Consider the following 18,046-nt stretch of genomic DNA (forward strand, 5'->3'; position numbering starts at 1 on the left):
AGATGTGTGCAGATGCTAAGTGCTGTCACTGCAGCGGAGGCCTTGTCTGGGTCAAGTGCTTGGGCACAGCGGTGCTCAATAAGTGCTTAGACACACAACACTACATTGCAGTACATTAGACAGGGAGCTGTCATAATAACAGCCTGATTCAGTATCCATGAGCTAAAGCAAAGTGAAATTGTGGTACATTGCCACAAGTACACAGGTGCTTTCTTTAGACACTTTCAGGGCTGATCATAATGTTTTTATTAAAACAAGCAGAGTTTTGTTTGGAGTTTTTTCTTCATTAAAAGTGTAGTGTAAATAAATAAATATACACTGCTGTTTAAAAGTTTGGTATGATTCGAAGATTTTTCCTCACCACATTTTTGCTGAATAAAAGTATGCATTTTTTTTTTCAGAAGATAATATTGACCCCAAGCTTTTGAATGACGGTATTTTTGTAATCTTAAAACAACAATCCATTGTGAAAATATTATTACATTCCTAAAATGATGAAATCTTTCATATAAAGCATATTTATTGAGTGACAATATTATGATCTGCTGCAACTGCACCATGGCCCTGTTGATTGACATGATTTTATTCTGTAATATTGGTGTACTTGTTTACCAAGAGGAGTCATCGAAGAGATTGAGATAAAATATGAGTCACTGTCATGTGTGAGGAACATTTTTATTGTGCATCTCCATTGTGCAATTTCAGGCTGTAATTCTGTGAAAATATTTTGTGTATAGTAAAAGTATTTTGGGGCGAATATTTAAAATGTATAACTGTAAATACACTGCCATTTATTGTTAGTGGGCAAATTAGCAAGAGTGCTAAGTGTTTTAGGAGAGTTTATTTAAGTCCACAGGACCAAAAAGAAACACCCGTACACGCTTCTCTGCCAATTAAACATCCAAGCGTCTGGGGGCAAGGGTCCAATGAGTTCATCACAGGGACGCTTCTGGGTTCGATGCAGTAGTAGGCCCATTTCTTCCGGCAGAAACACAAATCCATTTTAATTCTCTTCATGCCTCAAAAGAGGTTCTATGTTGGCAAGTAGAGCGATATTATCCGGGGCTCCGAGGAGCAGACTGCAGAAGAATGTGAAGTTGGAGACTCTCGTTTGGCAGGTCCCATGCTGTGTTATTTAACGATCGGTGAGCGTGTCAGCCTCACAGCTGCGCCTTGAACGAATGCCGCCAGCTGAGGACGATACTGAATGCCTGATTTTGCCAAGATAAGGATCTGTTTCCATTACAGAGCTGGCACTCTTCACTCCAGCTACCTTGTCTTCGGTTCAGACTGGTTCACTTTACCGCAAAGACATTGGGATGTGACGTGATTCACTTCCAAGAAAAAGTTTTTGTTTTGAACTGTCTTCTTGCATGATTAAGACTGTCGAGAAAAGGAGAGATCCCAGCTGGGTTTAATTGTTCTGACATTCGGACAGCATTCACAGAGAGAGGGAAGAGAGGAGAGAGAAATCTCAAGTATGTTTGAAATGGAGTCTGCTGAAAGCATTTCAGCGGGACCGTATGAAGTCGGGCTGTTGGTTAAAAATAGTTCCTCTGGCTCTTGTCTGTGGAGAAATGTTTGCCTGGAACTTGATATGTCCTCCATTGACCTACAAGTATCGATTAAACGATATTGTTTGGCCTGTTATTAACTGCTCATGTACAATATCATAATTTTGGATGTTCTTAAAGACCTCATAGGAATTGTGTGGCTTTAAATCGATGTCAGTTAGCTTTATGCTAGTGTAAATGCTAACGAAATTGACTTTCCCCAAACAGATTTTAACAATAGCGACTAGCGCATAACGGTGCATTGATTTTTGTTTTTTTAAAGGACAAGCTATTTGATATGTTTCATCCAAACAACATCATTCCATAGAAATACATCGATACAGGAAGGAAAACTGTTCAACAAGCAGCTTCAAGGTCTTTAATAGAAAAGTCGTTAGCATTACCCAATTAGCATTGCAGTGTTTGTCACATGCTTTTCTGTTTTCTTGGTTCCTTAAGCTATTTTTAAGCAAGTAATAAAATAAGGTATGTTACGAAAAGACATTTTCTTCCAGGCATCAATCCAGAAATAATGGAGGGGCGTCTCTCTTAAAATTTTCTTGACAGGGTGGCTTTAGTTTCAAGGGCTAGGGCTGCGATTATGGCTTTGTTGATGAAAGGGACTTACAGCAGATTAACCTTTGTCTTGCAGGCAGACACGGGAGCAGGAGACACCCCCAGACTTCTTCTACTTCTCAGATTTCGAGAGGCACAATGCTGAGATCGCAGCATATCATCTAGACAGGTAACAGGCCGTAAATGTCAGCCTCCGGCATGAATAGAGTGCGTGTGATATGTTTGTCTCCCCCTGAATGTATGTGTGTATGTATACATCCACCACATGCCGCTTGTAAAAGCGTTTGCCTGCTCGTGTATATGAACCTGTGGGGCTGCGTTTATTTGCGCAAGAATGTTTTGTGTGCGTGTGAATGTGTAACACTTGTGGTGCATCCTGCATGTTTTCAGCACGTTTGAACTTGTGTTTATATGTATGTGTGAAAGTACAGTATGCGAACGTATCTCGGGGCAGGAGGCAGTCAGAAACCTGCTGTTTAACACTCATAAACACCAAATCCAGAGAGAACACAATGACTCACTCTGAATGAGCACAAACACATCCGTCAGTATCTGATCACCAATCGAGCTCCATCCAACAATGTCTCCTTATAGGTGATTACCCTTCTGATGAATGTCAGTGATTGAGAGGCTTTAATTTGTGTCAGCCACAATAACCCGTGTACATCTGTCCTTGTCAGCTCATTTCAGTCGAGTTTATTGGTTGTTTGCTATATGAGTCAGATTTTCCCAGATTGTGATCTGAGACTCCGGGATTTATTGCCATTATAGTTTATTTCCATTCTCGTCTCGTTTTCTCCTCATCAATATGATCCGACGGGGGTGGACAGTCGGAAACATTGTCCCAGGCCCTGTCGATGAAAAGGCCCAGTGGTAAAAAAAATCACAAATTCCTTGAGAATAACATAAAATGTAATTAAATTAAATTGTTATAGAAAATAATATAATATTATATTATATACTGTTTGGTATAAGTAATTTTTTAAAGAAATAAATAAAGCTTTATTTAGCAAAGACGCATTAATGTAATAAAATTTGACTGTAAAGAAATGTACATTGTTACAAAAATAAATTGTGTTTAAAGCGTCCTAGCAAAAAAATGTATTGCGATTTTCACTCAAATATTTAGCTGCACAACAAAAAAAAAGTGATTTAAATAATTAAATAATTTAAATGCAAATGATGTTTCAAAATGAAAACTGCTTTCAAATAATTACGATTAAACAATTAAACGCAACTAAAACCAATTATTTGTATATATTAAATATATTTATAAATCTATAAATATAGACGTAAACATATACTGTAAGTGTGTGTATTTTATATATATATATATATATATATATATATATATATATATATATATATGCATAAATATTCACAGAACACACAAATATATTATGCACACAAACACTTTTATTTTGGACGTGATTAATCATTTGAAAGCAATATTTAAAATATATTAACAAAGAAAACAGTAAGAAATACTTCACTATATTAATATTGTTAAATCAAAGGCAGCCTTGGTAAGTATTAGACTTCTTTCAAAAACCTTTAAAAATCTCACAGACTCCAAACCTAAAGCATAATATAATGTAATGTAATATATTGTTTTAGGTATAATAAATAAATGTAAAATAAAATTGTCTTTGCAATTTTGCTTTTCACATATTATATATAAATATAGTTTATCTTTATATTTCTATTATTTTTAAGAATATTTTTACTGAAAAACATGATGATTTTTTTGTGTAATGTCCTCAGTATTATAATCTACTGTACCTAGAGAGAGGAGGCCCAGCCCTAACAATTCGAGAATTCTAGTGATGGCCTCGGTCCACTCTATGGCGGTCCCTCACTTTACTTGGCGTGTTGTGTTGTCCTGTGCTGTTCTCTGTCAAGCACTCCTCCTCTCTTCTCCTCTCCTCTCCTCTCCTCTCCTCTCCTCTCCTCTCCTCTCCTCTCCAACAGTGTGAGCGTGAGTCAGAATGAACCCAGCGTGAGTGTTGGGCACAATATAATCATTCAGCTGGCCCGGCCCGACCCGACCCGGCCCAGACCGGCCTGGTCCGCCTCACTTCCATCTGCACATCTGGTCGGGAGTAAAATCTAGTCGGTACACACAGGCATGCGTGTGGGTAGAAAGCGCAAACCAAGAACGTAAAAAAACACCAGCTTTTCTAAATAAAGTTCATCTGGGTTAGACAAAAGTGCAGGTTGTTATTTCTATTTTAAAGCGCCATCACCCAGTGGGCCCCTCTGTCCTCGCAAGCCCACCATGGCTATATCTGACAGCTTACCATTAATTATCTGATTTTAGTCGATGGGAAACGCTCACAGTAGCGTGGCTTTGGGAGGAAATCAGGATTGAGGGAGGCGAGCGGTTTGAAAAGACAACTTTTCATTTGCCCCACAGTTCCCTCTGAGTTCTGCATCGGACAGTGAGAGAGGAGGAAAAACGCTCCCGCACACAAACTCTCTCTGTCATCTCTGTCAGCATGACTGGGCAATTAGTAGCTTCAAGTGCTTTTATCCCTTAGGCCCCGTCCATTAGTTGTTTTCAGGGTGATTTTTTTCTAAGCTGCCCTGTCAGCAGAGGGTCTACACTTGCACGCGGGGTGAAGAGGTCTTAAAACATGGATGAGCAAACCACGCTCGCTCTCACAACCGGTTCAGTCAGAAAGAAAGCCTACACGTTTGTCACATTCACCGATGAATTCAGTTTTGTTCAAGGTCAAAGAAACAATGAATTATGAATAAAAATGTATTATAGGCTATGTATTAAGTTATGAAATATACACTAATTAAATGGGTTGCGCTTAAAAAAAAGGTTTCATCTCTTAACAGGGTGATCATTTATTACTCAAAATCTATGTATTTTATGTAGAATAACGCCCTCTACTGGTAAAGGTTAATATGAATTTAGCACGCTATAGTTTTGACCAACAATTTGCTATAATTTTGTAATCTGTAATTTGATTAGTTAATTTAGTCAGTTAATTAAGTAATGGTTTATTATACATAATGTTATATGTATATTGCATAATGTTTTATATATATGTGTGTATGTATATATATATATATATACATAAAAATAATAATTAGAACTAGTTTGACACGTGTCCTGTAACTCAGCAGTGAACCTAATATATAATGTATGATCTCTGTAAAGTGAGCTCATTATGAAAACAATAATGTTTCACTCTTTCATCCACAGGATTCTGGATTTCCGCCGAGTGCCGCCGGTGACTGGCCGTCTGGTGAATATGACTAAAGAGATACGAGACGTGACCCGTGACAAAAAGCTGTGGAGAACCTTTTTCATTTCACCAGGTACCGAAAACCCAGAAGTCACTTTTCTTCTCTTTATTTTTATTCTGTTACCATCGATAAATAAGCACCATTTATCAGTTAGTGTTAGTGTAGGTTATTAATAATGAAAAAGTAATTAATGCAAATGTAAATAATGCATATTATTTTCTCTTTGCTTTTTAACCTAATCAGAGATGACTGTGATTTTCTCTTTACTATTATAAGGAACCAGTAGATGGCGCTGTTGGTAAATTAATTTTGCAGCGAAACCTCATTTGACACCAAATTCATATTTATGCCACGTGATCCCCTCTGTAAGCTGAAATAGAAAAATAATAGCCTTCTAAATATTTACTACATTTTTGTATTTTTTCTTTAATAAGTAATAAGTCTCTTATGCATTACTTTGATCAAAACCACAGTAATAATGATAGGAAACATCATTGATTTAAAGTAACATATTTGTAATATATTTTAAAATGTAATTTATGGTTGTGATAGATAATATGTTTGCCGTAGCCATTCCACCAGACTGCAAAATTCAAATAATTAAAATTATTATTATTATTATTATTAATTACATCATCATGGAATGCTCATCACATACAATACTATATTTTGAAACAGGGTATTCAACGAAAACGTTGTTTCAAAAATGTGCCTAACTGAAGTCAGTTTTTTAATTTATTTGTATAATTTATTTTTTTAATTTAATGTAATCTTTAAAATGATTCTCTATATATAATAATTATATAATTCTACATATGAACTGCTGATTTGAATGCTTTTGTCTCATTACGCCACATCACCCCTCCAGCCAATAACATCTGCTTCTACGGCGAGTGTTCGTACTACTGCTCCACTGAGCATGCTCTGTGTGGGAAGCCAGACCAGATCGAGGGCTCTTTAGCAGCATTTCTGCCCGACCTGGCCTTGGCCAAGCGCAGGACCTGGAGAAACCCCTGGAGACGATCCTATCACAAACGCAAGAAAGCAGAGTGAGGACCAAGACACTTTATGGTCATTTTTAATGTTAAAGATGAGCTCTTTTAGCATGAAACACTTTCACTCGGTGCTGGAATAATTGCTTTAGAGGCTGAAATACTCTTGAATAGGAGGGTATTAAACATGCAACATGTTTCATCAGCTCAGTTTCTCCTCATATTATCACGATGCCCCTCTATTGTCTTATTGCAGCGACCTTCATCATGTGCTGTTTTTCACTGCGCAGTGTGTGTTAGCATAAGCTAACGAGGCGCGTGTGTGTTTGTAGGTGGGAGGTAGATCCAGATTACTGTGAAGAGGTGAAGCAGACACCACCCTACGACAGCGGCACGCGCCTGCTGGACATCATGGACATGACCATTTTTGATTTCCTCATGGGTAAGAGGATTTCACAGAAGTCCATCATTTGTGCCTGCATCAAGCTATTTAAATAATAATGTTTATATATCTTCGAAGGAAATATGGATCGTCATCATTATGAGACATTTGAAAAATTCGGAAACGAAACGTTCATTATTCACCTTGATAATGGAAGAGGGTAAGACATTTTTTTCTGAATTTCTTTAACTCGCATAAGCTGGCTTCTTCAATTCATTATTTTTAAGTATTAGATTATTATTACATTTTTATACCATGAAGTATTAAAAATATATATTTCTGTCTGATTTGTGTTTTAATATTAAGCTTTGGTAAACATTCTCATGATGAGCTCTCCATACTGGTGCCTTTGAGTCAGTGCTGCAGGTTAGTATTTCCATTATGAATGACTTATTATTCGATATTTGTCCGATCACGTAAAGAAATTCTGAAATTTGTTTAATTTCAGGCTGCCAATCTAACCGTCATTTCTCTAATTGCATTGTTGAAATCATTAATAAATGTCATAAATGTTCATAAATATTCTATTATTATGTGATTAATTGAGTATAGAGTACAACGTTCAGGTTCTTGATTTTTAATAACGTTTTAATAACAAACGCCTAAACTTGGAGTCCTTAAAAGCAGACTTGTTGTAGTCTGTTAGGTTGTCAGTTAATGGTTTTGTTAAAGTTATTATTTTAATAAATCCACGGCACAAACAAAAAAATCCATTACCTATACTGAAGACATATAATTCCTCCAGTCAGAGTCACACTAAGCAAATCACCCTCTTCCATGAATCTATTACTTTAACAAATCAATAAAATGTTACATACGTACATTGTTGTCATAGATATTATTGTCAACAACTGTCACCATCTTTTCCATTTTTTGCTTTTAAAAAACGGAAAAAAGTACTTCAATCCTGCTGAGAAACTGTGCAAATGCTTATTACCTAATTTCCTAATTTCATCCTTATTCATCCCACAAGAAAACTAAACGCATTGCTAAATGATCACAGGAACAACTGTAAACGATGATTCTGTCGATCTGTTTGACTCAGGATGAAGAAGTCCACTCATTTACGGCTTCAGCTGTTGGCTAAGGAGGAGTTCAAACTGAGCGCTCTGATGGAGGAGAGTCTGCGAACTGATACGCTGTCGCCCATCCTCATTAGGCCTCATCTAGAGGCCATGGACCGCCGGCTGCGCCTGGTGCTCCAGGTACTGGCCGACTGCATTGAGAAGGAGGGCTACAGTAACGTAGTAGAGGAAGACCTGCTTGCGGAGGGCTGGAACACGGGCACACCTCCACAAAGGTAGTGGGCACAGACTGTTCAGGTGCCCTTTGATGTCCCTCCCCCCCGCAGCTCTATAGACCGTGAACGTCTCGCAAGAGATGCTCTTGTTGATAAACTTTTCTGAATTCAGTGAATTCCAAAGACTCGTTCCTCAACTAATGGACCGTGTGTTCAAATAAAGACACGCGGGAGACAGAGAAAGAGACCGTGTTCTGCAGTCCTGCGTTTAAAATGGAAGCTGAACTTCACATGTAACATCCAGCGTTGTAAAGCAGTGCTTCTCAACTGGTGGACCGTCACCTTAAAATAGGCTGATGTGGACAGCAAAGAAAAAACGACACAATTAATCAAATAATTATAATAAAAATAAAAGTGATAACAGTCATTATTAGTAGTAGTAGTAGTAGTATCGCAGCTTATAAAATACAAAGCAAATAATAATAATAATAAATAAATAATCATGGATTTAAAAAATTATATTCCTTTATTAAAATAAATAATAATAAAACAAATGACCCTATTCAGCTTATGTTTATTTAATATTCATTAAATATTATTACTTGATAAAAATAATGTAGGGATTATTTTCCTATTTAGCCCTTGCTTCTGTTTCGACAAATGTAAGATGCAAAGCAAAACCAGTTGAGAACCACTGTTATAAAGGATCTAGATAAATACATAACAAAGATTCATATATTTCCATGTTTTTACAGAACACCATTTAACCAGTATTTGCTGTCCCTCTGGGAAGCTATTTGAACTTTAAAGTTATAGCGACTTTTTTTTTTTAAAAAAGAAATACGCAAAGGATGCGCAGGACATGCCAACGGCTACAGCGAATGTCTGGCTGACATCTCGGCGGCTAGAAAGGCAACATTTCAGCTGACTTTTCAGTACAAACTTACGAGGAACTACAGCTTCACAAAGTCTCTCACCGCCGTACCTGATGTGCGCACCTTTGTCTGAATATACGTGGACTTTCATGTCTTCAAATGAAATTCTTTATACTCTCTCCACACCGAGGAGGAATGAGAGGAACCGTGCTTTCATATAGCAATGTATTTTTCTTGACCTTATTTAGGACAAAATGCTTTTGAGTGAAATGTGAGTTTTCTCCCAAAATTGTCCCGTTTGTCATGTTATAGCTGATCAGAGGTTATTTATTGAGTTCTATATTTATTATTCCAAACATGCCATTCATAAATTCTGTTACGAATCAAAGAGGTAGATTCATCTAGTACATTAAACCAGTTGCAGTATTTGTGCTTACGTGAGTAGATGAGTAACAATGTGCAGTATATGTTTGAAAAAAGTTGATGGTTTACTGGATTTCAGAGAAATGTCCTTAAAATGTAACGACTCGCATCATTTCCAGCATATCAGATCTTTTTTCAGTCATATGTAAGGCAATATCAAAAACTGAACATTTGAATATCAGTAATCAATATTGTTGAGTGTGACTGCTGCATTTCCGCCCACATGTGACCTAAAAATGTAGCCCTTAAATTGCACAAGGATACTGATTATTATGTCAAATCTATGAATTACTGTAGAATTTTCATGCTATTAAACTGAAATTTTGAAAAACTGTTTTGTTGTGCTCAGAGGAGTATGTGAATGATGCTTTTTTTTACATCTATATTATAGTATATAATGTCTGTTTCTGAATTAGCACTCGATTGCAGAATTTTGAAATTAACAATTACATTAAATAAGCTTTTAGAAACTACACAGCTCTTAAAGAAACAGTACATGATAGTTAACTGCAGCATTATTACCACTTGGCTTTTAATTGCCCACAGTCACTGGCAGAAGCACAGAGGTCATGTTAGTTTTGCTGATTGGGCTATTTTTTTAGTATAATTTTGCATATATGATATGCTTCGGCGTGTAGCGTGTACATTGTAACACATAGTGTCTTTTCAGATGAGGGTGGGAAGGATGTGTTTTATGTTGTGCTCCTGTTGTACTACAAAACACATTTCTACTACCTGCTGAAAAGGTTCTGTAAATATGTGAATTCAGTGCCTGTGCGATTAGAGATACACTTGAATACTCGTTTGTGGAGACGACAGAGTAATCAGCAGAGTAAATGTGGTTTATCATACCGCAGTTTCGTACGTTTTGACGTTTTCTTTACATGTACAGTTAGTATTTTCACATTTTCAAAGAAATACAGTATGCTTTGCTGTTGCTGTCACATCTTGTCTCTTTTTTTGGGACTTTTTGTTTCAGTTTTTCCCCTTGGTTATGGTGCAATAAACAAAGATTAAGCAAACGTTCTTATACAGAGGTTCTTTAAAAAAAAAAAAAAAAAAAAAAAAATATATATATATATATATATATATATATATATATATATATATATATATATTTTTAAAAATTATATACTTTTAAATGCATCTTATTCTTTTGTTGTGTAGGCACTGCTTTTCCCTTTTTTTGCCCCCATAAAAATTTGACAGCATTATTAAAAAGCATTTACAGAAATTACTTTTGCTTTTATTCAATTGCTACAAAATCTCTTTTGGAGCAATTGTTTGTTCTACTTTTGTTTAAATAGTTCCAATTGATCAGTCATCTAGACCAGCTAATGACCAGAGGCCACAGAAACATTTACTGCTATAGTGGTTACAATTAAAGTGATTAGGAAATGTCTGGACTGTTTTATGACGTGGTTCTATATTAGCTCATAACGGTATTATAATTAAGAGCTGCCCCACTGTACCTGAAGGCCACTGTCCCACTTTATTTAACACATTAAGCTAAAATGAGAACTAAATTATGATAAAATGTTACATGCAGGTTTTTGTTGGTTGTGCAAGATCAATTAACTGTTTTCACATTTTAAATATTTTTTTTAAAATAGGCTACTAAAAAAATTAATAAAGCTTTAATCGTGACAGTCATAACTTGGTATATTATTTACTTATAAAATCAATTAATTAAACAGAGCATTAATAAATAATTTATTGTGATATACATAAGTTTACATTATATTTTAATGAAACGAAAGAAAGAAAGTCTAAGCATGTTAAAACTTTTTCTGACAGCTGCAGGTCACTAGAGTGACCTCACAGGAATGTAAGCTAGTCCTAATGAAACATTTTAGGCTACATGTTACACACCTAACATTCAAAACAAATAACTACTGACTCGTTTTGCCCCCCCTACCTTTTAACTAGCCTATCTGGGGCAGTTTTGCCCGAAGCCCTCGTTAACGTCTGCCCCTGGTGCACGGTGTTTTTCTGCTGGTGCAGTAATGGTCTCGCGTGGAGCGGTCTGGTCTGGTCTGGTCTGGAGGGACAGGGACTGCAGCAATCAGAGCAGCCGCAGACGGTCCAGCGGAGGAAACGGCGTCATGGGAACGGAGCGGGGTTCCGCGGGGACCGTTATCAGATCGCACTCTCCGTGCACTCAGACAGGAAACGCCACATGAGCGCAAATATCTGTCTGATCGTTACTCGCGTTTGTAAACTTCATTTCAAACGAACGAACGCAAAACAACGGGTCGCCGCGGATCCTAGTTCAAGCCTCGCTTGCTGGAATAGCAAATCAAGTGATTTTTTGACGAATTTTACAATAGTAATAATAAAAAAAAACCCGAAGGAGTTCGGTCCCAGATGTCCGAGCTGCATGTGTCCAAACAAGGAAGCGAGATCGATCTGAGGCCACACACAGGCATCTCGCGCCGCGGGCTGTTTGCTCGCGTTTCTCGGTCCCTCATATGCCACTTAATGTTCTTTTGAACACACATCCCCTTTTTAGTCACGGAAACACAATTTATGGCTATTATGGCGCATTATAGATTGCATCTACAGAAGCCAAGAGTCGTTGCCGAGAGATATGTGATTCAAGGGGCCACAACTCAAAACAACACAAACAAGCCGAAAGAGTTAAGACCGAAGGCACGAGGAACATGTTTGTTAATGTTTCATTCGTCGTTCAATTACAGTTAAGAGGATCAGACTATAAAAAGAAACGCGACAAAACAAAACATCCAATCCCGAGTAGGACCGGACCACCCAGGAATCAAAGAGTGAATGAGTGAGTAGAGTTTGTTGATCACGCCCCGGGTTCAGACGTTTACAGTAGTTCCAGTCATGTACGCCCATTATATGAGCATCTGAGCAGCAGCCGGTCACTTCCCCTACACACACACACACACACACACACACACACACACTCACAAACACTTCTCATGAGAGCTGCATCATTTGTCTTGGCCAGCTAGAGCCTTTCTCGTTACTACAAACCATAAAGGCTTGCCACCCTGGACGCGTGATGATGTTTGACAGCTCGCAATATCCTTATAACTGTTTTAACTATGATGGAGAAGGATACCCCTCATGTGGCACTGATGAAGAGAAGAAAGTGTGTCGACCAGCTTACAGGTATTTCATTATTATAATTATTATTATTGGTGTTGCTGTTGACAGATTGTTTTTTTACTATATTGTCTTGCATATAATAAAAGATGTAGTAATAGTAGCCTAATTTACTGATTAATTCTATATTAACTTAGGCACTTAATTGAGCACTTTATACGATAATTTGCAAATGAAATGAAATACATATTCATGTTATTACTGTCATGGTGTTTTTTTTATTGTTTTATATTTCAAAATGAATTTCTAAATTTGGTAACTTAACAAGGTGTTAAGCATTAGAGAGGGTAATAACGTGTGAGTCATAATGTATGGTGAATAAATAATTAATGAAAGGTTATTACATATTACATTACAATTATTTTTAAGTTCTAAAATAAATATATATTATGTATATATGTGTATGTGTTTGTATATGTATGTATTTATGCATGTGTGTGTTTGTGTGTGCATGAATAAATAAATAAATGTAATATTAATAACAATATGTAATAATAATGACAGTGATTTTAAGAATTATGAAACGTCTGCCGTTGGCTTGATCAGAGCGCACTTGCAATATGGAGTCTATTACAGTATTATAATAAGTATATTAATTATATATTTAAAATATATATTTCACATTTAAAGTATATCATATATTTGTAATATTGTATTCATTATTTGTGCATATGAATGATTACAAATAAGCTTGTAAACCCTAAAATTATGGCATGCAGATCGCTTTGAAGGGACAAACGTTTTCTTACGCTTTCTTTTACATCGTTTTTTTTTCTGTCTCTCTCTATCAGTTACATTGCACTAATAGCAATGGCCATACAGCAGAGCCCAGAGAACAAAGTTACCCTATCAGGAATCTACGAGTTCATCATGAAGAGATTTCCTTATTACAGATCCAACCAGAGGGCTTGGCAAAACTCAATTCGTCATAACCTCTCTCTAAACAGCTGCTTTATAAAGGTATGATGAACACCGTGCATGTATGTTAAAAAGTAAACGTAAAGACCAAAGGTAAAAATAAAAGAATATACAATTTCCAATATACATATATAAAAATAACCATATTGTTTTGTTATGAAGTTCTGAAATCCGTACCCAGCTGCAATAAATAAGAAATAGTAAAGAAAACCCATAGTTATAATTGTAAAGGCATTATTACTTAATGGTTTTCCTAACTTTAGGGGTTTGTTGTAACTGGCTGCTGATTATTTGTTTTCCTCAGGTGCCCCGTACAGAAGGTAACGAGAAAGGAAAAGGTAATTACTGGACATTCGCCACGGGCTGCGAGTCCATGCTGGACCTCTTTGAAAACGGCAACTTTCGTCGCCGCCGCCGCAGACGCAACTTAAAAATGGGCCTGAAGGAGCCAGCCGAACCCTTTGTTGCCATGGACACTCATCAGGGCATTGCAGTAAGACCCACGGATTCAGATTCTTTCTGTCCTGTGAACGCTAGTCGCGGACCGGCTCAAAACAACCCGCCTCTCAGCAAACCCGAGCCCGAGATCAAATTCAGCATTGACTACATTCTCTCCACGCCGGACCCTCTGCCCGGGTTCAGAGCCCCTAACGGTGCAGCTGGAGCTGTGATCCACCATCTGGAGCCACAACATCTCAATCTACACTTCTGGACCATGTAACCAAAACGCAGATCAGTAAATACCCTGATGTTAAAACAGTCAGTGCTCAGTCTTTCCCATAATGCAAATCGGCTTGTCAGTAGGCACATGCAGTTTGTTGCGTGCTAGTGCTCCCGTCAGTAAGTCTGCTGTCGCTCATGTTAGCAAAGCTAAAAATATACATAGTGACTTAGAAGTATAATACTATTTAATGATAATGATAATAATTTGAGGAGATATATATATATACACATAATAATGCTCTCTTTGTAAAGGTACAATGCACATTTTTTAATATAAAACCTAAAATGTGTTTTTATGTCACTATTAATGAGGACAGTATGATGAACATCTGTCTTTAAATTTCCACTTTAGCACAATCAAGTACACTTCAGTATATCTTTAGTTGGATTCAGCACTACTTCCTGCTCAGTGAAAGTGCATTAAGTACAAAACGAATTGTTCCATGCAGACTTTAAGTGTACCAGTACACCAAACGTAAAAATCGCAGGGTATTATTATTAAGCACATAAATATGTAAATGTATTTGTAGTATACTTAGTATGACATAAATGTATTTCAAATACATTTTAGTGTATTTATTTTCCACTAGGGTAGACAGTTGATTTTGATGAAAATCAATCATATTTTTTAATGTCAAACATACTGTAGGCAATACTTTAGAATAAGTCTCCATTAGTTAACATTAAATAATAACAAATAATTTATTCTTAAATAATGTTAAACGTATTAATGAAATTAGTGCTGTCAAAAAATGAATCTCATCTAAAATAAGTTTCTGTTTACATTATAAATATATGTGTACTGTGAATATTATATATATATATAATACACACATACAGTATAAATCTTGGGAATATTATACATTTATATATATTTTTTGTTACATTTCGTATTATATTTAAATGTTTAAATACACTTAATACATAAATACAACATATTTATCTTAAATACATATATATAAATGTATTTGTATTTATATCTACATAAATATACACAGTATACACAAAGATATTACATAAAAACTTTTGCTATTGTATGCGATTAATCATTTGACAGCACTAAGTACAGTTGCATCAGTTCCCATGTAACAGATCTGAGTTTACATAATCATATTTTATTAACTAACTTTAACAAAGATTAATAAACGCTGTAATAAATGTATCGCTTATTATCTGTAATAACGGTAACGCATTAACTAATGGACCGTTATTGTTAAACTGCAGATCTCATGCTCACCTGAGGTGTGTTGGCGTTGGGTTTTGTAGTTAGTGAACTGTTTGCAAACAAACGCGCTAACATAGCTATGGGGTCGGTGTAATAAGCATTCCCTGCTTACTGCACAACTGCTGAGCGACTCTATTGTTTACATATGTTGTTTATAATGTGCATCGTTGGCCCTTGACAGTCTGTGATCCGTATCAATCACTGATAGACTGAGCGTATGCTCCCCCGGGCAAAACCAGAGCCCTCCGTCTCTAAAGCCCTCCCCCGGGGTGTTTTTGTCGTTCCGTTCGGGAATCTCCGGTTTATTTGAAAGCGTCTTTAAACTTCAGACAAACATGATTTGAGAATCTGAATCGATCGGATTGTTTCGGACTGGTCATTAGCTTTTAGGCAAATTCAAACAAGCTCAGTGATCAAGCAGTGTACGAATAATCACAATATCTGTTAAATTTGAAGGTTTATAAGAGAAAGCAATGCTGGGATCTACAAAATATTGTTTGACTGCCACTATAAGGCAATAAAGCAGTGTTAATTGAAAATATTGCTTAAAGACTCTTTCTTCCCCCGTCTGCAACGTTCGAAATTTGAGAAATGGGATATAGATTTAGACATCAAGACGTTAAAATCATAAACTGTGAAGCGCTAACTAGAACGAAGCACTCACTGGACAAGCCCAGGTTATAAATAAATGAACTTTATGAATTTGAGCCAGTTTCCAGTAATGTTTTTTTAATTAGGTACAGTATTTATGATATATCGCACTGAACGAAAACAAGAGTGCTTGCTTCGTTTCATACAACTTCTCTATCGTATATAAAGTCCATTACACACGCGTCAAGAAAATTCATATTAATGATATAGGAAATCATTTGAATAGACATAACTGAATATTAGCGAACTGTCAGACAAGCGCAGTCTAACCTTCTCCAAATCTCCCTAATCTCTCCGACTGACCTTTTCCATTTATATAAGGTCTGCCTAAATGTGATCCAAACACTCTATTAGAATACATATCACTCATAAAGCCAGGAGTTTAGAGCGCAGGCCTGTTAACATTTATTTTCCTTCTAAGGTGTATCAATCATGGCTTGCTTTGTGCTCAGGAGGGGACATTTTTCAATTTAACCTTTATATTACGGAGTGACTGCATCAGAAAGGTTTCAACACACTTAACATGAGTGGCATTTAATATAGCATTACACTTGCAAGGTTAGCCGGAGATGTGACCTTATTCAAATCCTGCTGCCACTACAACACCTATCCCGATGCAATTATAATTAAACGCCTTATGCCGGCTTGCAAATCCTCTGATCGATCACTGATATTAAGGTAAATATTGCACTGCCCCCCAGTGAACATCTAACTCTAAAAGTGTTATGGATCAGCAGGTTTCTATTAACGGCGTTGTTGATGTTGTGCGCTCTGGTGTGGATATATTTGGGTAAATTAACTTAGCATAAAGTGCTTCGAGGCTTGATCTTAAAAGGCCCGAGATACCCCCACCTCCCACCCAAAAAATAAATAAATAAATAAACAAATATAAAGCTCCGACAGCGTTCTTGCGTTAAGATTGCTCTCGTTTCTGTTCAAACGCGAAACCGGTTCATAGTTCAGCCATTAATGTGTCTCTTCCGGTTAAGGGATATCGCGACGGTGTCGCTTGCATTAATTGTGCAAATCTTAAGATAAAAAAAAAATTGTTGTTTTTTTTCCCCCTCGTATTTGTAAATAAACCCTCTTTTTGCGCGTACTTTTATTGCGTTACTGCTGAAGCATTGTCAGCGAGGTGAAATGAGAGGCTTAGGGCTAAGTAAACAGCGCTCGAATGAGGAAATTGGGAAATCGGTGATGTGCAACGATAATAGCACCCATATAATAAACATAAACAGCTAATTTACTCAAAATGTTTAGCTTTCATTGCCTTTTCCCCTGTTTTAAAATTGGATTTTGGCCAGGAAATTATTATAAAAACGAGATAGCGGTGGGGCCTTTAAGAAATGCTTCTTAAAAAGGCAAAAAAGCGATCCAATAATGCAATAACGAGTCCCTGATTAGCAATCGTGATTTCCTTAAGGTGTGATTTTTAGTGGATGCTAAGGATGCAGCATTCATTGAATAACTCAATTGAATGAGTAAGCGATGCGTATGTATGCTTCTGAGTACAGCTAGAATCTAAAGAGAGCTCTTTAAATAACCGCGGGGTTATGAGGTTTTTAAAACGTGAACGGTGGTGCGATCTGGACCGGCACCAGTCACTGGAACTATTTCGGAATTGTAATTCATATTTTGCGCGTCTCATGGCGATCGACACAATCTCTAAATAGCTGACAATTCACAGCAGACCTCAAACTGAACAGAACGCAGATGTTCAAAACCATGTTTCAAAGCATCAAACCATGTTTTCTACGCAGTAACTAGCCATTGATTTGAAGTATGGAGGTTATTAAATTAATCCCAGAGCCCTTGCAATTAGGAAATAATTCATTTCCATCATTACCACGATGGAAGTGATTATGCACTTGTTGTAGGTGTTTACTACACCCTTTCCAACATAGGTTTTATTTTTAACTCCTAGGAATGCGCCATGCGAGTCTGATTCTCATTGGTGCTTGCATCATTTCCTCTAAATTGTTGTCAAATTTGTCCACATGCACAGAGGATTCCGTCTTCAAGGGTTTACGAGAAA

General features: G+C 36.7%; 2 protein-coding genes across 2 annotated transcripts in view; both read left to right on the top strand.

Annotated features, from left to right (window-relative positions):
- fam20cb (FAM20C golgi associated secretory pathway kinase b) overlaps positions 1–8,555 on the top strand; it is a 36,660-nt gene extending 28,105 nt beyond the window's left edge. The window contains exons 4-10 of the mRNA XM_043254223.1: positions 2,206–2,298; positions 5,347–5,462; positions 6,259–6,439; positions 6,715–6,824; positions 6,903–6,984; positions 7,131–7,190; positions 7,870–8,555. Coding sequence (XP_043110158.1) covers positions 2,206–2,298; positions 5,347–5,462; positions 6,259–6,439; positions 6,715–6,824; positions 6,903–6,984; positions 7,131–7,190; positions 7,870–8,128 — 901 coding nt within the window. The 3' untranslated portion in view covers positions 8,129–8,555. The remainder of the gene's footprint in view (positions 1–2,205; positions 2,299–5,346; positions 5,463–6,258; positions 6,440–6,714; positions 6,825–6,902; positions 6,985–7,130; positions 7,191–7,869) is intronic.
- Positions 8,556–12,091: 3,536 nt separating this feature from the next.
- foxl3 (forkhead box L3) lies at positions 12,092–14,902 on the top strand. Its single transcript, XM_043254182.1, has 3 exons — positions 12,092–12,500; positions 13,286–13,454; positions 13,717–14,902. The coding sequence occupies exons 1-3, from the start codon at positions 12,391–12,393 to the stop codon at positions 14,131–14,133; spliced, it is 696 nt and encodes a 231-aa protein (XP_043110117.1). The 5' UTR covers positions 12,092–12,390; the 3' UTR covers positions 14,134–14,902.
- The last annotated feature ends 3,144 nt before the right edge of the window (positions 14,903–18,046 follow it).

This window comes from Puntigrus tetrazona, chromosome 12 (genome assembly GCF_018831695.1).
Source record: "Puntigrus tetrazona isolate hp1 chromosome 12, ASM1883169v1, whole genome shotgun sequence".
Taxonomy (NCBI): Eukaryota; Metazoa; Chordata; class Actinopteri; order Cypriniformes; family Cyprinidae; genus Puntigrus; species Puntigrus tetrazona.

What these genes read in the sequence shown, in the direction of transcription:
- foxl3 (XM_043254182.1), top strand. Translation starts at nt 12,391, where the DNA reads ATGATGTTTGACAGCTCGCAATATCCTTATAACTGTTTTAACTATGAT. An exon ending in GTGTGTCGACCAGCTTACAG is followed by an intron (nt 12,501 to 13,285) that starts GTATTTCATTAT and finishes TCTCTCTATCAG; the next exon opens with TTACATTGCACTAATAGCAA. An exon ending in TAAACAGCTGCTTTATAAAG is followed by an intron (nt 13,455 to 13,716) that starts GTATGATGAACA and finishes TGTTTTCCTCAG; the next exon opens with GTGCCCCGTACAGAAGGTAA.